The sequence below is a fragment of the Accipiter gentilis genome, chromosome 18 (assembly GCF_929443795.1).
Source record: "Accipiter gentilis chromosome 18, bAccGen1.1, whole genome shotgun sequence".
NCBI lineage: Eukaryota > Metazoa > Chordata > Aves > Accipitriformes > Accipitridae > Astur > Astur gentilis.
In genome coordinates this window covers 10,315,807-10,343,293 of record NC_064897.1, presented here as the reverse complement: position 1 = coordinate 10,343,293, position 27,487 = coordinate 10,315,807, and the positions used below count along the sequence as shown (strand labels likewise).

Sequence of the window (27,487 nt, the reverse complement as noted above, 5' to 3'; positions counted from 1 at the left end):
AGCATGGTGAAACTATGCATGGTTTCACCTGAATTCCGTTCCATGAAAGAGTGTTATTCCTACATTCAGATGTTGTATTTCATGGGATGTTAGCAAACAGTACAAATGATTAATAACAGGAGGACAGTTTTAAAGAATGTGTACAACCGCCCTCTGAAATGGCTAGAGACTTTATGCTCTCACCCCAAGCTTTGGTATTCTCTAAAAATCAGCTGGCATTGCTGGATTAATATCTATTGTACATTCTTCAGTGCTGTAACTTTATTTTGCTGTCTAATTTAGTTCACCAATTAGAAATGTTTTCTGATACTTTGTCTAATTTTTAACTTTATTCTTGTGATCCTTGAACTTTTTTAATCAACCTTTGATGCTTGAGTTGTCAAATATTTAAAGATCCTTGTTATCTTAATATTCAGTAAGCAAATTATACATACATTAATTTAATCTTCAGCACACTTCAATCCTGTACAGTTGTGCCAATTTATACCAACAGAGGATTTATCTTTACATAATTTCAGAAATGGTCTGAATCTTTCTTTTTGCTCTTTTCTGAGTTTGTCTGACTCATAACATCTTTTGGATTATGATTTTACCAAAACTTAGAATTACTGTTTTCTGGTGAGACGCAATTAGCTAACTATATGAATAAACATCTTATTTATTTTGCTTGCTGGTCTGTATGAATCCCAGAATGAATCTTGTATCAGCAATCACACACATGAAGTCTTCTGTCTATTGTTATGTACACCACTGACCTACTAATCCACCTCCCTGAATTTCACCTCTATTTGAAGGATTCAGATGTTTTGGTTTATATTTCTTCTCAGAACAGGTCACTTAATTTCCCCTCACGATTGTAAGCACTTTAATATCTCTAAAGAACAAGGAATTTTATATTGTGTTACTCGGTATGGCAACTGAAAGCCTGTACAAAAAAACAAACAAAATTATAAATCTTTAATGAATTTCACAACAGAAGTGAAGGGAAAAGAGTATTCTCATTAAAACTACAAACCATTATCAATTTCTTATCCTTGTTTTCTTTTGAAATGAAGGACTATTCTACTGAAAGATTAAAGAAAACCAATGAGATACTAAAAGGCATTAAGTTACTAAAGCTGTATGCCTGGGAGCACATATTTTGTACTAGTGTGGAAGAAACAAGAATGAAGGAACTCACCAGTCTCAAAACCTTTGCGCTTCATACATCTCTTTCCAGTAAGTAACTATGTTTTAATGCTCAGAAATGGATCCTGTTCTCCATGTCAGCATTCCTCCTGGCTTCAACTAAAGCCAAATACAGCTGTGCCTATGACACTTTTTTGTGTGTGTGTGAAATGTGATTCAAATAAAAAGGCATGACAAATATATAACACAGAAACTTGAAAATACAGAGCATGCTTTGCTGATTTTTTTTTGTAGGAAGTTTTCTGTCACCTTCATAATGACATTACAGTTATGAATTGTTTTATAGTAAGGAGGCTCCAGATAACATTAGCATCTCTGATTACAGGAAAGATAAATTAGTGTCTGAATGAAATTGTATTTTCTGTAATGTAGAAGAGCTGACAGGGTAATGTTTTCGTTGTGTTGCATAATAATTGTACACATAAAACTTTTTATCCCAGTTCACTAAAGTATACAAATGAGATAATTACTTGGCTTATTTGTTTGTGTGTTTAAGATGTCTCTCTGTCATGGAAGGAAATTTCTTCCTGCAAAGGAATTTTCCTTTGGGAGTTTTAATTACTTAAATTGGAAATAAATGGATTCTTCTAGTGCCATACAACTAATGGTAAAACTGTTTTTGCTTATTTCATATAATCTGATGCCTATTTTATTTCTCTTTCACAGTTTTTATGAATGCGGCCATACCAATAGCTGCTGTTCTTGCAGTAAGATAATGGTTTTTTCACTTTTCCTTATAAAAAGGCAGAGAAAATGAGAGGGGGGGAAAGAAAGGACACCATTGTTTTTGTAGGACATATTCCTCATAAAACTGGCAGATGAGTTAATGTGCCCCTGCTAACTGTAGAATAGCTTGACACTGGAAGTGCCCATTCCAAGAGCTGGTATTTCACCAGCTGTGGCTTGGATTGGTAAAAATGAAAAGAAATATAATTTTTTTTCTATAAGAAAGAAAAAAATCATTGCAACTTGAAAAAAGACCCATTTTGAGAAGGTCTCATTTTGAAGGGGTTTTGGTTGGATTTGCTTTTCTGTTGTCTAGCAGTGAAAATCATTCCTGTTTCAAAGTGCATTATAAGCCACCATTTTAGTTTTCAAGAAAGGGTACTCTGCAGTTTAAGGAGAAATAAATTTTGCTTGTCCTCTGGCCAGGTTTAAATCTCAGCCTAATGCACTGGAGGAACTATGGCGTGCCGGCTAGTAAGGATTCTTCATAGACCAAATGCTGAGGGCATTACTCAGAGTATGCTAACAGTGTGTACCAGAATTGGATGAGATATGACCATAGTTCTGCATCTGTGAAAAAAACCCATAAGATTTATTAGGTTCTTACTGATTTTTCTGGTTTGCTTGTTTCCTCTAAACCCTGAAGTCAGTTACAAAACTTTACAAAACTAAACGCTGTGACTTTACAAAGAAAAGTTTTTCATTCTTAAATGTGTAAATCTCTTTAAATCACTGGCAAGTTTTTAAAATCTTTTGCACTTTAATAGAAGACAGCTTTCTCTTCAGTTTACTGGGATTCCCAATAAATTGAGCTATGTAGTTACTGGCCCTAGTTGAGCAAAATATTTTGCTTGCTGTCCTTGTCCATCTTTTTCAAGAGTCCTTATCCTGACATGCTCTTTTCCTGATGTGACAGACCTTTGTGACTTATGCGTATACCAATGTCAAGCCACTGCAGCCCGCCCAGGCCTTTGCATCACTCTCATTGTTTCACATCCTGGTCACACCGCTGTTCCTGCTCTCCACTGTGGTTCGTTTTGCAGTCAAGGCTATCATAAGGTAAGTGGCCCTTCTTGTTTCTCCAACTCTTGAACACCTACATTTAGTAATACAACAGGGAAAGTGCTGGAGAAAAAGGTGGTTTCTACCTGCTCACATGGAAGAGGATTAAGAAGTGGGACTCAGATGTTCAAAAATGTGAGAGAAATCAGAGTAACCATTTCTTTTTACTGCATGAAACAGAGACAAAGAAATGTTCCATTCTTTTGATAATTTCACCAAGTTTGGCAGGTGAGATTCAGAGCTGGACTGTCCTTTCTTGGGATATGCTCCTCTTCTCACAGTGTGGCCACCCACCGTCGCCCTTACCTAGTACTTTTCTGAGCTCTTGTCAACGCAGAGGGAGATGAGAGAGACTGGCATGAAGCTACCTAGCAAGACTGGCCCTGCTGATGCAAGGGAGAGCAACTGGCTTAAGTCTACCTCCACAAACGGTGCATTGGGCTTTATGTGAGAATTTGGTATTGACCTGTCTCCCATTGTCTAGCACTAGCATGGACTTTCTTAGGAAAGAGAGTGGGTGGAGGAACACTGGACACTGAAGGACTAGTTACCCAAGGGAAACTGAGCCCTACAGCACTTCTCTTATAGAGGAAATGCTGTTCCCCTGAATGGCAGTAAAGAGATGCGGGAGAGGAAGCATGGCAAGGCAGACATTTCGGAATTTCGTCTGTGAGGGTTAGGGATCTGCATGGCAGGACAATGAGGAAGTTGGCACAAAGTGGAAAAGATTTAAAAAAAAAGGAAAAGGAACTCATAAAATGTGTTGCTTCATCAGAAACTTATATGTTCCAGGCATTTATTGCTGCAAGTAGCCCAACAAAACAACTTCCTTCGTGCTGGGCTATAGAGCACTTAATCTCAAGGGAGCTGGTTGGTAGTAAGTCAAATTGCAGACTCTTGGCTGTTGGGTCAGTGGTCTGTATGGAAGGAGTCATGGTCGTGGGGCAGTTATGTAGACATACACACTGACAAGATGTCCCAAGAGGTGCTAACTGACACCTGACTGGCAGTAACGTGTCAGATGCCAAGCATGAGCAGGATGTAAAGACCGAACTAACCTTCACACCCAGAAACGTAATTCCTTCTTGCCAAGACTGAAGCACGTTGGCAAGATATTGCATTGCTGCTGCCATTGCCTCTTTTTGGTGGGTAACAGTAATAACAAATAGCAGTCAAGGGGACTTCAGGCTCCACAGCTGTCATTTGCCAGCACCACACTCACTTTAAAAAAAAAATTAAGTAGGGTTTATTTTTGTCAAAGCAGCAGCAGGGCCACATGAGACATTTTCCCTAGGTTGAAAATTATTTCTGACTAGTGGAAAATCTCAAGGCTCCTTTATAAATCATCCCAGCCTCTACATCTCTGCACTATGTTTAGCATAGCCCTAATATCAAAATGGTGTGTACATTTTCCTTAACACTGATGGCCACCCCTCAGGACACTATTTAGAGACCATATTTGCCAAAACAAACTTTACCCTTTGGCAAACTTACTTCTTAACATCTTTCTCCCATGAACATCATGTCCCCCAAGTGAAGAATGAAGAATGCGTGCTTGGCCACTCCACGGCTCTACCATCAATCAAATACATGTGTATGAGTATGCGCTCATTTGTGTTATGATTAAGTGCTCATACTTTGGTCAGAGTCTCCATTTTATGTTAAAGAGTACTTTTAGTACCATGAAAACTTTTGAGGGTACCTGTCCTCGTTCAAATGCAAAGTAATGGTTGATGTCTTCTTAGGCAGATGATCAGAACGAGGTCTCTTATCTTCTACAGGAAGATAAATTCTTGTTTGATGCACTTATGTAAGACTTAAACTCTGATATGGGAGTGAGACACATAAATTTCCCTTTCAAAAGCAGAGATAGGAACAGATATACTGGCAGGAGGAAATAATGACAATAGCAGTGCTTTTTTGCTAACCAGTATCACTGTGGCTTGAACATGTATTGATAATTTCATACGAAATGCTGAGGCAGGCCTTGAAACAGGACTACTTTCCCATTTGCAGATTAACATTCAAATCACTGATCTGAAGTCTTATGTCCTTCTGCTTTCTCAGTCTCTGGCTCAATGCACCTTGATTTTAGTTTTTGCAAAGTAACATAGCCTCACCATGACCAGTGGGTGCTTTTGTTCATCCCTTCCCCAGAATGATAAAGAGCTAGGTGCTTACAGCACTCTGAAAGGAAGTGGGGTGGAAAGGGGATCAGATCCTTCTGTGATAAAGAATGAATTGAACCTGTGTGCTTTATTTCCCAGTGGACGCTTTTAAGAAGTAGGCAAAGAGAGCTCTTGCTGTAATTCTCCGAGGCTGGCCGTGGCTGTCCTGGGTTGTGTAGTCTTCAGTCCTGTTTGCATGCAGTGTATGCAAAAGCTGTGTTCAGGATGCGCCTGGCGCATTGGCATTTTCAGAGGTTGTAGGTGGGTGAATGACTCATTTATGCATCCTGACTGTGCATAGGCATAAGAAAGGCACAGAAGAGGTAAGCCTGCCAAGATGGAAACCATTCCCACGGAGCTCTAGTGGCACTCACATGAATAGCTCTCCTCTTCATTCCCAGCTACCAATATGATGTTTAATTATTTTCATCTGTCCTTCTTCCACGTAAATAAATTTTCACTTGCCATCAGGGTGGCAGACAGTCCAATAGGAAACCAGAAGTATCCCATGAACTTCTTTTGGAACAATTCTGATATATCCTGCTGGCTGGGCTGCACAAAAATGGAAATGTGGTCATGGAAACCTGGGTTTATTTAACTCACTGTCCTGTTTTCTTTCAAGTGTACAGAAGCTGAATGAGTTTCTCCTGAGTGATGAGATTGGAGATGACAGCTGGAGAGGTGGGGACAGCTCTGTAGCTTATGAATCCTGTAAGAAGCACACAGGACTTGTAAGTTCTGTTTTATGACACTGAATTTCAAAGCAGAGAGGCCATATAGCCCCATACAAGGCTAGTGGCCTAAATGATAGGGCTCAGAAATTTTGGCTTCCAGCCTGACTCTAAGATTGACCAGTTTTGCCTCTTCTATGTCGGGATCTCTGTGTTTCTATGACATGAAGGGTCCCCAAACACATTTAAGCATTGCTGAAGGGCCAGTAGTAATAAAACCCCCGTAACACACCAACACATTTACACATGGTACAAATTCATCCTTCTCAGTTTTTATAAAAGGCCCAGGTGCATTTCTTGTGGTTATGGGGGTTTGTATTGTATATTGCCAGTACAATCCATTATACGTTGGGCATCTTTAGGTAGGACTGATTCCTGCTCTGGGAGATTCAGAATTGGAGGTGGGACAAACACCAACAAACTATGTGAAATAAGCTACATATTTCAACTGTTTCAAACTGATTATGTCATTTGAAATGTGACTGAAAGTTGAAGACAGCAACAGAAGGAAAAGATCAGCAAAAAATAAGCTTTATTTTGAGGTGAATTAAATTAGTTTGCCAACCCAAAACAACATGTTTCTTGTTCTTCTGGCTTAACAATTATACTAAAGGAAACAAAAATGAAATTGTTTCAGCATTTGTTTTGTTTCTCTTGTCCACCTTTTGCCCAGCCCTACAGAGAGAGACAGACAAAGTCTAGTTGATGGGGAGAGGTAAAAATAAAGGTAATATCTGTAAAGGTTAAATCATTCACTGTAGACAGCCCAGCTGTAAGGAATCAGTAAGATTATCCCAGTTTAACTCAATACAGTGGTGCTTACAAATACCACAGGTGGCTCTGAATGAGCTAGCTCCACAATCACTCTTAAGGGTAAGTGAGGTATTCTACACAAGCTAATTTGATATGCTTCTTGCTCCTGCAGCTATTCTGCTTCTGAGAACCAAACTGGTAACTCTCCATATCCTTATGTTTTTACTGACACAGCTTTGTTTGGAGCTACCTCAGGTAGGGCAGGCTTACCTAGTGGTTTGAGGGGGATGACAGAGCTGAAATTGGGGGTTGTTATGTGTAGGAAACCAAAATTGGAAAGATATACCTCATGCTTCAGTTAAGGGTGTTTGAAACATCACAGTAGTGTGTCTTTATTATCACACATACTGAAAAGCACTAGTTTCTTCCTGTGACCTAGAATGATGCCAAGAAAGGGAATGGATTGCCTGTTTTATAAGGAACCAAATGCTGTCCCCTCTTGAGAATTCAAACTTTTCTCCTTTCTTCATTTCACTATGTAGCACACCAAGGCCATCAACAGGAGGCAGCCTTTGAGGTATCAGCTTGAAAGCTATGAACAGCCAACAAGGAAGCAAACGCGTCCTGTGGAGTTAGATGATATCGCAATCAAGGTGGTTTGAAAACATTTTCTCATTCTTTATGAGGAGCAGGTCCTCCTGCAGCAGTACGGGATAGTGCCCAATTGCTGCTGTTCTTCCAAAGGCAGATTGTCCAATGCAAGAACAAGCCCTTAAATTAGCACCTCAGCCAAAAATAAAGTGAGAAGAATTTGTTACAGACCAGCTCTTCATAGTCATTCTCTGTCTTACCAGGAGACAGAGGCATCATGGGTCTAAAGGAACAAAAACTAGACAATCTGATATGCAGAAATTAATACAGATTTTTTAGACTTTCCCTTCATGCACTTCTCTTTCACTCTTAGAGCCAAGATCAAAACTTTTGAATCCCATTTTGACATTTATTATGACATGACATTTATTATGACATTATTTTAAGTCATGTTGGCCAAATTTTCCCCACACAGAGTGCAAGGAATGTTTCATGGCCCTGTCAACTCCAAAGGAAGTACAAAAAGGCTAGCATACACTGGGGAACATTTTTCTTATGTTCAGCATAAACCTTGTGAATATTCAACTTGTACTTTGGGAATCCATTCACAAGGGGCCATGTATCACAATATACAGGATGATTCATTCCTTGATAAGCTATGCTATTTAGATTGTCACCTGTGAGATCTTGTGGCCATTATTCTTAGTCTTTAATTTTATACTTGACAGAATTAAAGCGTTTGGTAGAGTTCAACTCAAGATTATCCCTTTATTGCATTTCAATCAGTATATATGTTTGTGTATATAACTTTCCTTATTTACAAACTTTCCTGAGTTTGGCAATCTTTACAAACCTAACTTGCTTTTTTTTTTGTGTATGAGCATACCTCACCATGTCTATTAATCACAGATTTATTTCAGTAACATTTTAAATCCAAACTAGACATTCTATGTATTAACTAGACATTCTATGTTTTAACTAGACATTCTATGTTTTTTCCCTCATGTTTATATATCTGACGTGTGGTAATTGTTTTGTAGGTGACCAATGGATACTTTTCATGGGGAAGTGGTTTAGCTACGTTGTCCAATATAAACATCAGAATCCCAACAGGTAGGGTAAATGCACACCTTAAACATTAAATATGTAAAATCAAATTGCTACTAATTCCATTTTTTGATGTTGTGAAAAGCACAAAACCACACATTTAGATTTTTATAAGAAGAAATGAAGGTTAAAAATGTATACGAGGTCATGAACTGTATTGGTCATATACCTATATCATTAGCCAGAAGTACTATAAATAAACAAGAAATTACATGATTTTATATACCTGTACAGTTTATATAGTGTTTATAACAGCAGGAACAAAGTCAAGAGTAAGAATAAATATGAAAAAGATAGTTGCAAAAAAAATTCATTATTATTTTTAGTAATCCCAAAGTACTATAGGTAATCCCAAAGTCTGTATCATTTGTTTCACTGTAGCATTAGGTGTCTTATACATGGATGAACACTTCTTTGTGCCGGCCCAGTGCCACATACAACACCAGGAGAAGGTCTTTACTCCAAGGAGTTTATAGTCTACAGCCATGGGTTTACAAGCTGGGTGAACCAGTCTGACAGTTTACCTCCTTTGGAAGGAATAAAACCATTAACTCCCCAGGTGGCGAGAGGCTTACCTGGCAAATGCACTAGCTAGCACAGTTAATGAGTTCAGTTAGTTTATAGGAACATCTGAGAAGCACCATTGCCACTACAAAGTAGGACTAAAGGTAGGAAAGTGGTGGTGGGAGGAGTATAGCAAAGCAGAAAAAAATAATGGATCTTCTCTCAGTTGCAGTCACTAATTAGATTGGCCCGAATTTTAATGGAATCCCAGACTGAATAATCACTTCCCACTTCATAGCATTTGACCCTAAATAACTTCCATAAAGTTACAAAGTCCCATACAGTGCATGATAACTTATGTCAAAGCAATAGTCTCATTCCTTTGGAGATTGGTGTGTACTTGTACTGTCTATTAAGTATATTTTCATAGATGAATACTTGCAATATGCATGATGAATACATGCATAATAATTTGCCCAGAGAGGCTGTGGATGCCCCCTCCCTGGAAGTGTTGAAGGCCGTGTTGGCTGGGCTGGGGCTTTGGGCAACCTGATTTAGCAGAAGTTGTCCATTCCTGTGGCAGGGGGGTTTGGCACTAGATGATCTTTAAGGTCCCTTCCAACCCAAACCATTCTGTGATTCTATGATTCTATGTGTATTGCCTGTTTATGTAGTAGATGCTAACAAACATAACCAACTAGTTCAAGTGCTCTAGAACTGGATCTAGTTGCACCTTGAGGTCTTGAGTAGAACTTTTTTTTCTCTTTTGAAAATGTATCTGTTGTTATTATTATTATCGTAGGTCAGATGACAATGATTGTGGGTCAGGTTGGCTGTGGCAAGTCTTCACTTCTCCTTGCTATATTGGGAGAGATGCAGACGCTGGAGGGAAAAGTCCACTGGAGCAAGTATGTTTCATATAGCTATTAATTGCTGTATTCATTTAAGAAGGAGGTAGCTGGGATTTGCTGTGAGAAATGTAAACTTTCTGTCTCAGAACTGCATGTTGAATGATTATCATCATCCAGATCCTCTTTGGAAGGCATCACCTGCAAACTTATGAAGAATTTTCGTTGATGTTCTGTCATGGTTCAGAGCAGGCAGAGCAGAGCGCCTCAGGGAGGGAAAGAGGCTAGTCTGGTTATTAATAGCTAATATATTAGCCCAAGCGAATGACCTGAATAGAAAGCATATAATATTCCTGTTATCATTAGGCTTCAATACTCACTATAATTGAAGTCAGCATTGTTATACTGCTACTGTACACACCAGTAAAAGCATGACAAGGCTGGAGCTTCTTCAGTCGAGTGGTATGTGTGGGGTACCAGCATAGAGGAAGGGGTGTATTTCCCACTCAGCCATGCCGCTGCTAGCAGAAAAAAAGGTGATAGAATAATACATGAGTAATGCTTTTCCCTTTCCCTGGTATCTGCCCAAGCCTTGCCTAAGGAAGTCAGTGTTACTCTTCACTGTAATACATTCAGAACACAGCCTGAGGACACGGAATACCTAAAGAGTAAAGGCGGTGAAGAAGCTGTTGCTGAAGAGGGAACTGCCAGTGAGGTCTGGCCTCGGGATCCACATGGATTCAGACCCAGTGAACGAGAACTTCCTACAGAAACTAAGTGGGGCAGCAGCCACTCCTCCCGCCTGGGCAGGGCAGAGGCTGTGGAAGGGATATGCTGCAGCCCCAAGACTTGTTCTTTGCTTTTAAAGATCAGTTCTGTTTCCTTAAAACTACTAAGGCAAACTCTTCTTAATTAGCTTTTTGAGGTGAAAGGGTGAATTTTGTCACAGAGACCAATATTTTGGTGCCCCATCCCTTGCCTAGTAACGTCCTTTGTCATCTTTTTCTTACAGCAATGTTGCAAGCTGGATTTTTTTTTTTCCTGTGCTCGTACGCGTGGCATTTTTTGTTCTCTAGCCATATTTCACTGTCTGCTGTTCTAAATGTATGATCTCACTGGAGTAGCAGGTACAGTTGGAGCCAAGGCAAGACTAGTTTAATTATATGTGAGTTTAAGCTTTGAAGGAAGAAGAATATGTGACTTACCACAGTTAATACCTTTGAGAAATATAATGAAGCTTTTGATATCATAATCAGGCATTTTTTTTTCTCAGTAGTTTAAGAAAATACAAGTAGAGTATACCTTGAAATTATTCTCACAATTGTTTTCAAAGATAAATTTGAGAAAGACTCAGATTTGTCCTAAAGATATGGAATCTTGGGAAGATTAGAGAAAACAAGAAATCTTAGAAAGATACTAGAGAAAGTTTATGAAATACCATTTAAGATTCACATTGTTCAAGTGAGATTAAGATCATATTGTCAGCTGATTAGCAGTTTGTACATCACCAGGCAACTCAGGTTTTGGCAAGTAACTCAGACCCTACTGAGTGACTTTTTTTCATTGCAAACTATAATTTGGTACTGTGGTATAGCTGATGCAAACATGGTTATATTTCAGACTGCCTGACAGACAGATGAATACAGAAGGATGCTCCAGGTATTGAACTAAGTGGATCCTATATTTTACAAAACCATAATAAAGGTCCTATTTACTCCCTTAAATCCTTTCCATGTGATTTCACATGCATGACTAACGCAGCTACTGATCCAGGGATGAAATGCAGGCGAAGTGAATTTCCCAACAAAGTATAACACCACAGTAATAGTAATCATGGGTAGGATTTCAGCCCCAGTTATATTGGGATAATCCTACAATGCATCATTGTGAAAGCCCATCTTGCTTGGGCTGTTGTGGTTGACTGCAGTGAGAGCTGTACGTCCTGCTGCCAGGGTTGTCACTGGTTTAGGATCTTGGGGAAAGAAAGCATGTTAGTGTATCTTTCTGCAAGAGATCTTGGCCAGGGCAAATCTTATGGGCCAGTTCTCAGTTCTTCCCACTTACATGAGATATGCCTCAGATACATTACAAACTTTAGACAAGGAGATGGCTTTTTGTTTTCCCAGTGAGCAATCAGCTAGAGAGACTTCTTAAATACTGAAGCATGAGGCTATCCGGATGCAGTGATGTAGCTGAGCCTGTTTCAGACCTGAGTTATTAAGTCCATACAGGGACAGATGTGGGGAATATGCAGAGACATGTATTCCCCTCACACACACCAACCATCTTCTCAGACCACCAAGCAAAGAAGAGTGGCTAAGTGGAAGCCCTTCACTTGGTATATATTTTCTGTATATTGAACTGGTTTCTGTGCAAACAGGTTGTTGTGTACTAAGTGAAAGCATGGGAAACACAAAAATTATGAAGTAGATCCTCCCAAATGGCCTGTTCTGCCCTCAATCTATGGAAGACTTCAAGAAAAATTAGGAAAAGTCAGTGCTCCCCTCAGAAGGATTGCCAAGTGCAACTGCTTACCAAGAGGTTGCAACCACAGTAGCTCACAGAAAACACTGAAGGGTATTATGGGCACTGAAGGGATAACTGATAGGCCAGATAAATGTCAGTAGCCAAAGGCAGCATACCTACATACTAGCGCTGCTGTGCTGCTATGGCTGGTTGCAGGGCTAGGAATAAATTCCTCCAAACTGCTGGACAGAATTTTTGTAGATGCTTGGTCCTTGTCTTGCCTCAAATTTCTTGCCTATATCAGCAGAGTAAATGGTTCATTCTGCCATTACAGTGGTATCCTAGAGATTTTGTATGCCTTTATTCTCCTCCCTTTTCAGTTTGTAGGCTGAGGGAATCTGGGCCTGGTTAGAGATAGCATAAAAGTTTTCCAAACTTCAGCAAGGTCTCTTTTTGAGTTTTCTTTAAAACCTTGATTCAAATTCATTTCTCTATTATTTCAGCTTACATATTAAAAAATCTTATAATAACAACAAATCAATCTAATCAGTTTGGTCTTTCTTACCATTTCAGACTTGAACTTACCACAGCCCATTTTGGGGAATATACATATTTTACAGTACAGATAAAAAAATCAGTATAAATAGCCACATTTCAATAAATAAATAAATTAGAGCAAAGATTATTCCTCAGTGGGCAAATAAAATACTGGTTTTAGGAGCTTCAGTTTCAGCCCACTCCCATGCCCTCCAATCACATCATTCTTTCAGATTCAGTAGGGTAATAAAGTACAAGACCAAATACTTAATCCCCTTATTTGTGAAGGCCCCAGCTCTGTAAACGTTTTATATGTGTTTATTCATAAGATTATCAATGAACGTGGGTTGTCACAGAAATATCACTCATAATTTGGGAGAATTAAAGTGTATTTGTCAAGCTAAGCATGGAATGAAATTTCTAACCAAGGAAGAAGAGTTTAAGAAACTGAGATCCTAAAATTAGTCCTTGCTCATTCAGATAATCTATTTGTTTATAATGGCAAGCATATTAAATCTGGTATGGAATGCAAGGCGTCTTGCAAGGCTTGTGCCCACTTTTTGTTATATTGTACTTCAGAGGGCACTCTCAAATGTATACATGAAAGATTTTTCCCTTTCTCTACCATTGCAATGCTCTGCTGAGAAAAGTTTGGGGTTTTTTAATAGAGGAAATCTAGGTTTTCTTCTTTTTTGTTTGGCTTGACCTAATTTCCAACCTCTTTTTAATCTCTCATTAGACTCAATCTTTTGCTTTCTTGTAACTTTTTTCCATTGTAGAGAAGACTGGAAACTTCTGCTGAATAAAGGACCAACTCTGGTGAAGCAATGTCTGTTATGAGCCTCAGTTTATGGCTCTCTGACCCTTCTGAGATAACCGACAGGGCTTATTCACCTCTGATGTAATATCTTCTCTAGTGATTGGTGCATGAAGGAAACAACACTGATTGTGCACTTTAGGCATGAGTTATCAAAGTTCTTGAGAGCTGATGTGCAGCACAGAAAGCAACATGTCTCAGTTCTGACTTTTTGGAAAGATGCTTAATACATGAGTCTGGCATTACAAGGGCTCTGCTATTAGAATTTTTATGCCCTTTGCCAGACTTGGATCCTCTGCTTATGAGTGCAGCTGCAGTTACTGGTATCCCAGCAGGCAAGCAGACATTTCTGTCTCAGCAGTAAAATATGTCATCTGGAGGATTCATGGGCTTGGGAGGGGAGGATTTGTTTGTTTGGGTTTTTTTTAAGTCAGGCAAATAATACATTAGTATCAGTTATCTAGTTCCTTCTAATGCCTGTTTCTATTTACCTGGCATAAACTTACTCTTTTAGGTTTTGCACTTTGCAGTGATATGTTGCTGCACCTGGACAGGAGCACCATCGCTGGTCCAGAACTGCTTTGACTGGCATCCCATGCCCTCAACACAGTTAATATGTCAATTAACAGGGGGAGCTGCAAAATCATTCATGTCATTACTGCCATTGCATGCTCTTCAAAATGTATTTCATGGATATGATCCTGAAGAAGTGGAGTTTGACAAGGAAAGCCTAGGTGTTGGGGTGCCGTGCATGGCTTGATGCAGCCTTACTGCTATAAACAGGGTGAAAATCTGTTCTGATTCAATAGTGTATCTACAAAGTTTATCTTGGATCCAAGGGAAATTTGACATTAGTTACCAACTTTTGCAGGTCATTGGCAGAACTGTGCAGAGAAGCTAACTCATTGCTTGTCAACCTTTTATATGACTAGGCAATATTAATAATTTCATTTTTAATAGGTTTTACAATACCGTTGTCACTTTTAATACATTTTCTAACAACATAACTTGCCTGTCTAGCCACTATGCACTAAAGATATGAAACTGTTGTATTTAGAAAAGTTAGATGCTTTTACTTAGATCTTGTTTATTTTCCCTTTAAGAAAAAAACCCCAAACTGATGTAGAGTTCTTAAAATATATACTTAACCTCAGTTTCCCTGTATGTAATACTAGCACAAAATGTTATTCTCTATATTTCCTGCTTACTAAATATCATTTACCATAACTTACAGTGTAAATGAAACTGAACCTTCTTTTGAAGCATCCAGAAGGTATTCTTTCTGTTTTTAGTGTATCATAATACAATCATTAATTTCTTCAGAATTTACTCAAACCTTCATCTTTGTACCCTTCAGCCATCTCTGTGTTTTCTTACCATGTCGATAATCATTTACCATAGGATTAACTGACAGGTTGTGTTAAATCCAGTGGATCCCAATCTTCTCCAGCCATTGTACCACTACCTCAGTCTTGTCCAAAAGATGTTCAGTGCTCCCAGCTCCCATTTGACATCACTGGGAGTTTAGCATTCCAATATCTTGCAAGAACGGGGCCTCTAGGTATAAAACATCGTTATGTGTACCCTCCCAAGTGTTTGCATGTTTTCTGATCAGCACTGGGTTTTGTGTTGCTTGTAACCCAGCTTGACGGCTGTGTGATGGAGTAGGAGACACAGCGCTCGAAGGGAGCTGGCAGTGCTCCAGCTGAAGTCAAGCAGTGACTCCACCGCTGGCTTCAGGGAAAGGACCTGCAGGTTTAAAAGAAGGACAAGCTAAACTAAAAACACGTCATAAATGACAGAGAAGTAGTGGCACACATAGCTGTGGTTGGGAGCCACACCATGACTTGCTACCTGATAATCCTGAGGACGTATTTCATCCTAGTGCATACTGAACTGCTAAAACTTCTAAAATTTTGGGGATACTACTAACCAGCTATTTCTCATACCCTAGCACCCTCTCTCTCAATAGCAAATCCTAGATGCTTATATACAAAGCTATATCAAATGTTTGGTTTGAAGCAATACCATCAAAGAGACTGAGAAGGAAGATAAGTGTTCAGATCCACAAGCTGGTACCAGTTTACCCCTCCTTCCTCACAGATCTCGGTGATCTCAGAAAAATGTCTGAGATTACACCTTTTTTGCCACTGTACATAGGCAAAACAACCAGAACTAAAGAACATTCATACCCCTATTGTACACATCATTAGGTATTTAGACATGTTTAAAGTATGTCTAGTAAATACTTGAGGGACTATAGTGATTCCTTCCCAATCTGTATTAAACCACCCTCTTTTCCAATATCATGTCAGTCCACTGAGGATCTAATAGACTTAAAGAAAAAAAGCATTCACTGAGAAAAAAGTATTTCATGTGTATGGACATGTAAAATAATCTAAAACTTCAGAAGGAAGAAAGTCAAGTGTAGTGATGCCATTTGAACAGCGCCTTTTCACTACCTGTTTTGATGTAGAGTAACTATTCTTGTAAGAATTTAGTAATTTTGATTATTTATAAATTGCCTTTGGGTTGCAATTGCAGTTACTAGATTGAGGTAGGTACCAGCCATTTACAGTAGCGTAGAGTACAACCTAGAGTATAGATTTTGCAATCGGGGAGAGAGTGGGTGCTGTTCTAACAAAAGCATCTAATTAAAAATTCTTCCGTTGACTTTTGTAACAGTTGCTTTGCCTATGTGTTTCCCTGTATTTTTATGAATGCACATTCATAAATTTAATTTAAAAAACCCTGATTCTCAGACTTTTCATAATGTGGATGCTTTGCTTTTTACTAATGCTCTTTATCTGTCTACAGTAGAAACAGATACTCAGTGGCTTATGCAGCTCAGAAGCCATGGCTGCTGAATGCAACCGTGGAGGAGAACATTATCTTTGGGAGCCCATTTAATAAACAGAGGTAAATATCAAACCCCTTGCAAAAACATCTGGCAGCTTCTCCTTCTGGAGGAAGTTTGTAGATCAGTGCACATTAACCCTGGGGTGGATTTAGCTAACCTGTCTTTAGCCATCTCAAAGGAAGGTTTCTGTTTTAAATTAGTCTTGCAAGGCTCCCCCTCTAACCAGAGTGCATGTCTAAGACGTTTGTAAGAAATCACACAGCGGCAGTGGCTCTCCATGGAACACAGTGGAAGCCACATGTGTATTTTTCAAGCAGCTAAAGTTAGGTGAGATGAATCTCATCTTTGGAGACTACTGACATATTTTTGTTTTGTTTAGTGGAGCCTGAGGTTGTCAGAGGACTCTGGAAATAGGGATTCTAGGCATGTTTCCACTGAGTTTAAGTGCTAATCCTGCTGTGATCAGGTTACTGGAGCAGCCATTTCACAAAAACACTGCATGTACGAAGATGGGGTGCCTCAAGGAAATAACCTTAATTCTTCCTTTAGAAATACAGGAGAAGGCAGTGTGAAAGCTGAGATGCACAGCTTCTGTTATGCCTATGCAGCCCTTGCTTCTTGTGTCCTTCTAAAAGGTCAGCTAACAAATGCAGTGGAAAAAGTGACTTGACTTAAGGAAAACAAATTACTGATGTTTTCAAAGGCAACACTCTCTTTGTTTTAAGTTATTAAAAATATATCCCATTCTACTTAGTGTGTGCTTTGTTAAGATGTATGACTCCATTCCCACTTAATAAAACTTAGCAATGACCAAATATCTCATAATCCAGACAAGCACCTAAAATTTCAGGGACCAGATTCTTCAGCTACTGCATCCATCAGCCCAACTTCACTCATACCAAAGGAGCAAGGCTGTATTACACCACTCAAGTAGTCTGATCCCAGCTGCTTATTAGCAGATTATCTGCAATACCCCACAGACCTAGAAATCTCACAGGAAATTTCAAGTTTTTGCAAGTGGTTTCCTGGTTCTGGCAAGATCAGAAGTACTATAAGGATCCTTTGTCCTGTAATGTCACACTGAAGTAAATGAAGAGGCACTTAAAGGGGAAAGAATAATAACTCATTGGAAAATGGCTTCAAATACTCCAGAGTCCAGCAAAACAGCTCCTTGGTAGGGAGGAAGGTACTCAATAATTTACGTAATTGAATCTTTAAAAAGTAGGCTTGTCAATAAAGATTTCTAATAAATATGTCATTTTTTACAATGCTTCGTTTACAATGCTCCATGATTAGTTGCTGAATAATCATTTTGCCCTACTTTTTTTTGTAATTATCCAACTATCACAGAGCCATAATAACTTAGCAGTGCATTCAAGCTGGAGGGTTTTGTGTTAGCAAAGTAAGTAGCTGGTTAAATAATTGCAATGACCATATTGTTTGTGCAGGTATAAAGCTGTTACAGATGCGTGCTCTCTGCAGCCTGACATTGACTTACTACCATTTGGTGATCAGACGGAAATTGGAGAAAGGGTAAATAATATGAATGCTTTTCTGTCTGCTTAGCCTATGTATTAAGAGGGTGCTCTCTGACATCACTCAGACAGATCTAGTCTGTACTGGGCTGCCAGTCTGGTAAATAATTGTAATTCACCACGATTACTGCAAAAAAAGTTGAAAACTTTTTACTTCTTCAGCTGTTTCTCAAATGGGATTTTTTTATCAGTCTTCGATACTTTGCTTGCAGAATTTGATGCTAGTATTGCTTGCATTTTTCAATCTAAGAAGACTACTGTGCTTAGAGAAGCTCTTCATAATTTACACTTACCCATGATTAGTTGCTGAATAATAATTTTTCTTCATACATTGTATGAGGATTATGCTTGTTTATCAATAAGACTAGCATTTTAATGAAGCTTTTTATTTTTATTTGAACTCTGTATAAATGTAAAAAATCACATTTCCAAAGTCCTATCATAATGTTTATTCAAAGATGCATATTTCTGATCCATTATGCTCATTAGGGGATTAATTTAAGTGGTGGCCAACGACAGAGAATCTGTGTAGCTCGAGCACTCTATCAGAACACCAACATTGTCTTCTTGGTAAGATTTTTCTTTTTCGCATGCAGTATGGAAAGTTAATAATAAAACTGTCATTCCTTCCATTTAGCTTTGGAAAAATTTATGTTAGATTTAGATAATTATAGGACTTGTATTCAACTTCAAATCCAAATTATAGAGCTAGGAAATAAACATCCACAAGAGGCAGCATCAAAACATACTGGGAGACTGATGAAGGTGGGATTTCTTACCAAGATTAACACTGGAAGAATATAACAGGTTGTCTAAATTCTGCTTGCTCTCAGTGATGACCTACTATCAACATAGTTCCACTGAAATCAGCAGGACTTCTGATAAGGAAAAGCACCATAATGCAATTACTTGTTAGCAATGAACAGACTGAGGGTTCAGCACTCTCCTGCAGAGTGCTGTGGATTTGGACAAACTTTCCCTTCTCTGTTACTAATTTCAAGGCATGTCAGGAATTTCAGGAGGCTGCTGCTCATGAAGGGGCTGTTTGAGCCTCTTCAAAATTAACCAGGGACTTCTATTCTTAGAGAAAAAGTGTTTTCTTATTAATATTCTTACCTGAATGTTGTCTTGTTGCTAGTCACACTCACTCAAAGTGAAGACCAAGCACATCTGCAGTTTAGTTTGGAGGAATTTAGAAAAGTTCCTAACTCTAACTTTCTTGTGCCGGTTTCCCATCAAAATTAGGCCCAAGCTTGGCTCTGAATCCTGGCATTTTCAAATTTGGATGGGAAATTTCAGTTCTCGTGTTCCTGATCAGAATTACTCCACACTGTCACTGTGGCATCAGCACTGTACATATCTAGACACAAAACATTAACTGAGTCCATTACTATGAACTGAAGAGCAATGGATTCTAGCTCACTATTTCATAGTGCACCCCTCTGACTAGGTCTTAGAGAGGGTTGAAACATTAATAATGGCAGATGCTTTCTATTTTTAAAAAAATCTTGAAAGAAATAAAACTAATTTTTGTATCCTGTACTAATATTTTTTAATTTGATTTGATTGCAGGATGACCCATTCTCTGCGCTGGACATTCACTTAAGTGATCATTTAATGCAGGAAGGGATTTTGAAGTTTCTGCAAGAAGACAAGAGGACTCTTGTTCTGGTGACACATAAATTACAATACCTACCACATGCTGACTGGGTAAGAGAAGAGATAGCATGATGCAGATTTGCTAATGATGAACGTACACTTGAAGTCAGCACCATAATGCTTAAGGACATCACTGCTTTTCTCTGTAATAGAGTCCCTCCTTCTTAATTCCATATGTCATGTGGCTAACTGCCAACTTAAGAATTCATTAATAAAATATTGAATAAAATGAACACAGAAATTTGCTTGATGGTAATCTCACCAATACTGAGATAAATTTTGTAGGATCCAGGTCAGTGATTATGGTATCTGTATCTATAGTCAGGCCTATTGGATGCTTTCTCCCCTAGATCATAGCAATGAAGGATGGAATGGTGCTTAGAGAAGGGACACTAAAGGATATCCAGACCAAGGATATTGAGCTATATGAACACTGGAAAACTTTGATGAATCGCCAAGATCAAGAATTGGAAAAGGTAAATAGGAGCATTTTGGGCAAGGATGACCCTTCAGAAAAGAAATATTTTTCAGTTAATTTCTAAAAAACCCAAACCATGTCCGAAAGCAAATTTTAAACTAGGCATTAGGGAAAAAACCACATGAAATGTAAGGAACTTTAAGGACTGGAGTAGATTGTCCAGGAAGCGTGTGGTATATCTGTCATGGGTGGTTTGTAAGGACACGAGGCAAACATCCTTTTGAAATGTGGTATACAACTGATCCTTTGCTAAGGCAAGGGATGGACTAAGAGACTTCCTAAAGCACCTCTTAGCCTTTTATTCTGTTATTGCCATGAGTATTTAGGATTCTCTAAAGACTATTTTTGAAGTTTTTATCATTCCAGAAGAGAGGGAATGAAAGACTGGAAGAAAGAGAGAGGGAAGGAAGTGGATGAAGCAGGATTTTCTGAAATATAAATCCTAAAATGCTGTGCTTTTGCATTCTGTGAGCTAAATGATCCAAATAAAGTCTCTTTGAGGTTACTGTTGGGGCTACCACGGTGGCAGACAGCTAAGCTCTCAAATTAGTAAACAAGTTTCCTTATTACAGGATATGGAAGCTGACCAGACTACTCTTGAGAGAAAAACCCTTAGAAGGGCCATGTACCCCAGAGAATCCAAATCACAACTGGAAGATGAAGATGAAGGTATGTTTTATCATTTCACTTTATTTACTCTATTACCATGTTTCATTGCCTTTCCACTTGAATAGCTGGCAGTTCTTAGCAACAAAGTATGAAGATGTTGATGACACTTGGTAATAACAGTAGAAAGTCCAATACTTCGACCTGTTTACAATATGACTTGTTTAAGGGATTCTCCATAGATTTCTCTAAACTTTGTGCAGGGATAAGGGTGTACCAAAACAAGTTCATTTCTTTGCTAACTCATACTAGCAAATGAGTTGTATTTGAGGGGTGAGATAGCAGTAAAACACCAGTAAGAATTGTAATTAGAGCAAATTGACGTAGCTCTGCCTAGTCATTGGCACAATAATGTTAGATCAGCTGTAGCCCTATCCCTCATGGCATATCTGTGAATGGTCTGTTCTGGGCTTTTGAAGTATCACCATGGGATCAAACTTGTAGTTATTTTCAATTCCTTTTTTGATACGGAGTTAACCTGCTATTTTTCTAGCTTGGACTATTTATGGGAGAAGCTTTAGGCTTTGTTCTCAAGCTTAGCTTCTTGCTCGCCCCAGGTCTTGATGCTTTTAGAGGTGCAGATTCAGATTCACATCACTTTTAAAGTGGGGTGGAGGGCAGAATGGTTGGAGATTGGCAGCTGGCAACAAGACCTGTGAGGAACATCCTTGGGATGCTAGACCAGGCCTACAGGGAGTAGTCAGCCCTGGCAAGCAGTAAGTTTGTGCCAGGGAAGAGAAGAGGTGAACTGCAGGCTTCACCTTAACTCAACAGGAGCACTAATTGCAGGGATTAGCATGGCAATACTGGCTGGAGTGATCACAGAATGTACACTGGCTATTAAAAGGCTCTTTATTGCTGCCTTATGTTTCATCTGGCAATGCTCATGACAGATTGTCATCTTAAGTCACATGTCTGTAAGTCCTGGATTGCTCCATTTTGAAGAAGTTCCCAATCACTGTACGACAGGCAGAGCTGGACCCCAAAGCCCTTCAGACAGAAATATTATGTTGGCTTCGTACTTCTTTGGCAGAGCTGAGCAGAATACCTCTTAATATGTGCAGTCATCAGTATACTTTATCAGTTAAATTCTTGGTGGAGTTTAAATAGAGGTCATTCCCAAGCTCCTCCTTTTGGTCTGTGCAAGAAAGCCTTGCCAAAAACCTGTATCTTTTTTGTGGGGTAAAATAGAAGACATGGGGAAAAAAGACATGTCCATATAGTCCACAGAATGCCTGCAAAAAGCAGACATCATTCAGATCAAAAACTACATATCAGTAACTTCAGGACAGAAATATAACCTGACATTGCATTCTAGGTCATCCACACTTATTATGTGACCTAGGGTATGTACACAAAGTCTCTGTGTGTAAAGAAGTGTAGAATTTCAACTTTCAAGAAATCACTTACTAATTCATTTTTAATGTTCAAAATCAGAAATGAGTGGAAATGTAGTTAGTACAGGCTGTCAAGAGCAGGTTAACATTTCTCTTCCCCAAGTGTGCCTGCAAGGCTATGATATTTATATTCTTATTATCTGGAAAAAAATAATTTTTAGATGTCATGTTTATGCACCTATGAAATATATATTTCCATAGCAGAAGGCTTCTACCAATTTTATTTCAGTATAATTTGAACAATTATGATTTTATCAGAGACAAAACTTTAGTACTCTTGAATGAAGGGAAAACTGAACCCTTTCATGCAACAGATGACAGAGCACCAGGATGGAAAGCTTTGGAGTGCTTTCTAGAATCTTCCATGTGACCCAAAGTGCTCTGCTGACTGTATAATAAAAGCAGCTGAACAGTTTGGGAAAGGCCTAGTCTCTACTATAAATAGTCAGTACTGAAGACCTAATTTACAAAAATATTGCATTAACAAAACCGTAACAAGTCAAAGACTGACGGTCTATAGAGTTGCTCAAAGAGCACAGGGGAGGTCTTATGAAAATATATCTGAAGTTTTTGCTGTTCTTAAATGACAAATTGAGTTTTGCCTTTAAAATTAAAATTCAAAACAAAATAAAAGTCAACCAAATCCAATAAAACCAGGTATAATTTTTAGTACTGAACCCAATCTAACTTGATCAAATGTCTGAGTCACAGAGGAAGAAGAGGAAGAGGATGAAGATGATAATATGTCAACTGTCTTGAGGCTCAGGACAAAGATGCCGTGGAAAACCTGCTGGAGATATCTAACCTCAGGAGGATTTTTCTTGCTCTTTCTGATGATTTTCTCAAAGTTGTTGAAGCACTCAGTTATAGTGGCCATAGATTATTGGCTTGCTACATGGACATCCATGGACAATGCAAATGAAGTCAGGAACTTTGGTGATAAGAGCACAAATAAGGTGGGCCATATCTTGGAGCTTGACAGGGAAAAAAGAAAAGAAAAAAATGTTCTAAAGTAATTATTTGCTGTTCGTCTAGAAGCCAGCTAGATTGGAAACACACATAGATATAGTAAGATTGATTATTAGATAGGATGGATGAATTGTTCATGCTGAAATATAAGACAATCCAAATTTTATCAATCTTTTCAAACTTGCAAAACTGAAACAGAGGCATATTTAAGGTTAGAAAAATGATTGACCTTTCAAAGGAAGGAATGTCATAGTAAACTTTTCTGTCTGGATTTTTTAACACCTAAGTCAATGACCCCATTTTCCTAAATACTGGCTGTCCAGTAATGTCCTGCTAGAAAGAAAAAAAAAAAAAAAAAAAGTCTTCAAATGTACTACTTAAATACAATCTGCTTAAAGCTGTAAATTTGACTCATATACAAATATCTTACTGGAATCTACTTAGTAAACTTTCAGAAGACTTCAATGTGTTATGGTCCTGGCAGATTAGGATTTGCTCTGGGAATTTTAATGGTGCTTGAACTTAATAAGGTGGAACTTTCCAACATATCTCCAATGCCTTAATTCTTGAGAAGCTCTACTTTGGTTGTCTGAGTTTCTTGGCTAACAATTTGCATACTTTTGCATTTGTCCAGTTAGTCTATCTTCACAGTTCTAAGTACTATCACCTCAAGGTCTCGAAGGGTACTTATCAGTAGGTTGAGGGATCTTAGAACTGCCAGATCTTCTGAAACAAATGATGTGTTCTAACATGAAGTTAATGAACGGCAGTTCCTCCATAGTTCTTCTATTTCCCAAAGATTATGTGAATTTAATAATGTAATAATATATGGGATATGACATACTAGCAGATTGGTACCAGGTACATTGGGAACTTTCCAGCAGAAAAGAGAAATGGGTGTTTATTTCTAGGACTGACTTATTTATCATTTTATTAGACTTATCATGTAGCTGTCTTCAGCACCCTTTCTGGAGCAGGGATTGTCCTTTGCCTCATCACATCTCTGACTGTGGAGTGGATGGGCCTCACAGCAGCCAAGAACCTACACCATAATCTCCTCAACAAGATCATCCTTGGACCAATCAGGTACAGCAAAAATAACATTCCTCCTGAATAACTACATGGTCAAAAGCTGTCCTCTTTGTAACTGGGAGGGTACTCCTGTGAAAAGCTCTTGTATTTGCCCTCAAGGCCTCAAAAAGTGAAAACAGGAGACATAATCAGGGAAAAAAGTTCCATGTCAGAATATGTGAAATTCTGACCCCTTTTTTATCTGGCTGAAATGTGTCAGATAGCTAGCACCGCCTTCCAGGCTGGCATGTCAGGGACGGCTTTGAGTGCAGTTCGAGCTCCAGGGCACTCAGCTCCAACTCTGAGCAATGGGCATGATGTCACACAACGTGGACACCAGGCTTCTTCCAATGGCTGGGGACAGGTTCTGTGCACGACAACCACAGTCTCTCACATGCAGCAGGTTGGCCAAAAGGATGCCTGCATAACAAATACAGTTATCACAGTGCTTTCATGAAACAACTGAGTCCTGGTGCCCAGTACCACGCAGGAGGTTGAGCAGCAGCCAGGGACATGCTGTGATCTTTGCAAGGGATCTTAAATCTTTAGGGAGCATGGATGAAAGAGCAGCAGGCAAGACGGTAGGTTTTTGGAAGAGGAGACTTAAAAGTTTTTTCAGGAGGAAATGCCAAGAGCTGCATTTAGGTAGTCAGGATGCAGGCATTATGATCTGTTAGGTTATTCAAAGTTACTGCTTGGTTTTAGAAAATGGCTGGACACAGCTCTGTGTTCTGTCTGACTGGGCTTTCTACCCAAAACTGGAATTCCTTTTCAGGTAACTTTTTGGTTTTAATTTGTTCAACAGGTTCTTCGATATGACTCCATTGGGGCTAATTCTAAATCGCTTCTCTGCTGATACAAATATCATTGATCAGGTAGACATATCAATATATTCTGTTTTATTACATCTTGGCTTTAATTTTCACTTAGCTACTGGATAAGATGATGTATTAAAATATTCAGTAGGGAAAGGCATAGCAAAAACAGGCTCTGGGAATAATGATAGACAAACTCAAAATAGAAGGTACACACATTTGTAGTAATGAGGGCAGGTAACCATTAGAATAAACATGGTGGGAGATGGTGGCTCTTCATTTCTTCATATGCAGACTGATTGCTTCTGTTGGAAGATCTGGACTAGCAAAACACCAGATTTGGAGTTCAAAACAGGAAATAGGGTAGAATATAACAACTTTAACTATATGGGAGAACACATGACAAATAGATGTTCCATCCTGGCTGTAGCACACGTGAATTTAGAGTATTCAGGGAGAAGAAGGGATGCTTTCACTATGGCTGTGAATTAAAATGTTTAGATGAGCAATAATCCTGAATGTCAGGGTGATGGGAAGATGGAAGGAAAATTAAGACGCTCTGAGAAAGAGCATGCTATTCCTCTAAATATTTGGGATATCAAGAACAATTTTCTTTCTTGCCTGTTATATAAATGAGGTGGAAATGGCTCCTATTTCCCCATGATCTTTGAAACACTGACCTTTCGAAAAAATCTACTGACCCATTTTTTAACCTCTGCACATTTGAGTAGCAGACCTGCAGAAACATAAAGGCTCCTGATACAGGGAGAATATAAATGAGTGTACAGTGGTATCATTCCACTTTCCCTACTGTCCTCTATAGGAAAAGGCATATAGTGGTACTACCAGTGATTTTTGCCTTATGTATATTTTTTGTTTGGCCCTAGCACATTCCTCCTACGCTGGAGTCTCTTACTCGGTCCACCTTACTCTGCCTGTCAGCCATTGGAATGATCTCCTATGCCACTCCATGGTTCCTTGTTGCCCTTGTGCCTCTTGGGATAGCATTTTATTTCATCCAGAAATACTTCAGAGTTGCTTCCAAGTATGTATTAAAAAACTGTCCTGAAAATGTCTTCTAAAAAAATTGTACATAAGAATTATGATGGAATGTAAGGTTGTAGGAGCTAGTATAAGGAGGAAATGGCCATGGCGTCCTGCTTTTGATGCTGAGGTATGAGTTTGAGACATACATTGGAGGATGTTTCCAGCTGGCTGACTACAGATGGGGTATTTGGGGAAGTAACACTAGTTGCAGCACTTTTGTACACTGTTGGCTATGGAGTCAGAATGAGCATGAAGTTTGTTAATCAACTGAGCCGGCTCGCATCTGGTCAAAGCTCCTCTTTGACCTTTTGAGGGTTAGTAGAGAATGGAAAATAACTTCCTGGATTAACGTCAGTCATAGCTTTTTCTTCATATTTCTTCATAGCAATTTCTTTCACATTGGGAAGAAACCTCCACAGTCATTTCCACTCTACTGCAACATTTCATATTCAGAATGGTTTGGCTGGTTATAAAGAGTACATTCTTTCAGCAAGAAGAGTGTCATGATTTCTTAGAGTCACACTTCTAGTGCTAAATTCATTATATAATTTAGTAAAACATCTTAAGCAAGCCAATTAACATTTTTTTCTTAAATGCAATCAGTCATGCTTCTTTTTTTAATCAGCCAGATTTCTGGCTGGATTTACTCCACTTTCTGATACTTAAAAATACCCATGAAGGTGCCTGCTGACCTGCAAGGAGGCCAAAACAACCTACCATCATTAGCAACTGTCACTTCTGGCCCTGTCTTTGCAGTAGACACATGGTAAAGCATTAGTTGCTGTTTTGTAGCATCCGGTTAAGAGACACAGTGATTTTCAACTGAGCGTACCAGTACAGTTGGCCTCACAAATTATACTCTTATTTAGGTGGCCTGAGAAAGAATTGTGTTAGTTATTCCCCTTAAATCAATGAAGCAGGAGGTGCACAGAGCAACATATCAATAATTTAGCTTCACTTTACCCTACTTCTCATCAGCTTTCCTCAGAATTTCCAAGGACATTTATTCATAAGAAAACTCTATGATCAGAATGCACAAACCAAAAATGTTTAATTCTGAAATAACTTGCTTAAATTCCCTGAGATTTTTCAGAAACCTTGTTCTTTCCCCACCAGGTTTCCAAACTAAAGCTGTACGTGGCAGCACACCAGGTCTCAAGGTGGATGAGGCATCAGAAGACCTGGTTTTCATTCTTAAGTCCGTTGTGGTCTTCTGAGTGTCACCCTGTCTTGCTACACATAGCAGTGCACATTGTGTAAACTTCTTACTTAAAATACACAAGAGTAGGCAAAGCTGATGTATTAGACTCCCCCAGGGAAATACTATAGTTTCTCTCCGTATTTTATATATGAAAGTAAAGTCTCTATCCATCTCCAAATCTGGTTTTCCCACATGCTGTACCCATAGCCATACCATGCAAGCTAGCTAGAGTTTGATCACCCCTGTAAGTCAGTGCGCGCACACACTTGCACCTGTTGGCTCTGCAAGTCC

The 27,487-nt window shown here is 38.9% G+C and overlaps 1 protein-coding gene across 6 annotated transcripts in view; it reads left to right on the top strand.

Annotated features, from left to right (window-relative positions):
* The window catches only part of ABCC9 (ATP binding cassette subfamily C member 9), a 75,787-nt gene that overhangs the window by 28,347 nt on the left and 19,953 nt on the right, over positions 1-27,487 (top strand). For 3 of the 6 annotated variants that reach the window (XM_049821877.1, XM_049821875.1, XM_049821876.1), the window contains 18 exons: positions 1,056-1,218; positions 1,855-1,895; positions 2,831-2,973; positions 5,767-5,875; positions 7,171-7,281; positions 8,260-8,332; positions 9,633-9,738; positions 14,733-14,771; positions 16,316-16,417; positions 17,807-17,891; positions 18,383-18,463; positions 19,466-19,603; positions 19,903-20,028; positions 20,603-20,699; positions 22,805-23,049; positions 24,000-24,148; positions 24,939-25,008; positions 25,836-25,993. In XM_049821877.1, the coding sequence (XP_049677834.1) occupies positions 1,056-1,218; positions 1,855-1,895; positions 2,831-2,973; positions 5,767-5,875; positions 7,171-7,281; positions 8,260-8,332; positions 9,633-9,738; positions 14,733-14,771; positions 16,316-16,417; positions 17,807-17,891; positions 18,383-18,463; positions 19,466-19,603; positions 19,903-20,028; positions 20,603-20,699; positions 22,805-23,049; positions 24,000-24,148; positions 24,939-25,008; positions 25,836-25,993 (2,036 nt within the window). The remainder of the gene's footprint in view (positions 1-1,055; positions 1,219-1,854; positions 1,896-2,830; positions 2,974-5,766; positions 5,876-7,170; positions 7,282-8,259; positions 8,333-9,632; positions 9,739-14,732; positions 14,772-16,315; positions 16,418-17,806; positions 17,892-18,382; positions 18,464-19,465; positions 19,604-19,902; positions 20,029-20,602; positions 20,700-22,804; positions 23,050-23,999; positions 24,149-24,938; positions 25,009-25,835; positions 25,994-27,487) is intronic. The other 3 variants (XM_049821879.1, XM_049821880.1, XM_049821878.1) reach the window with 2 other exon arrangements.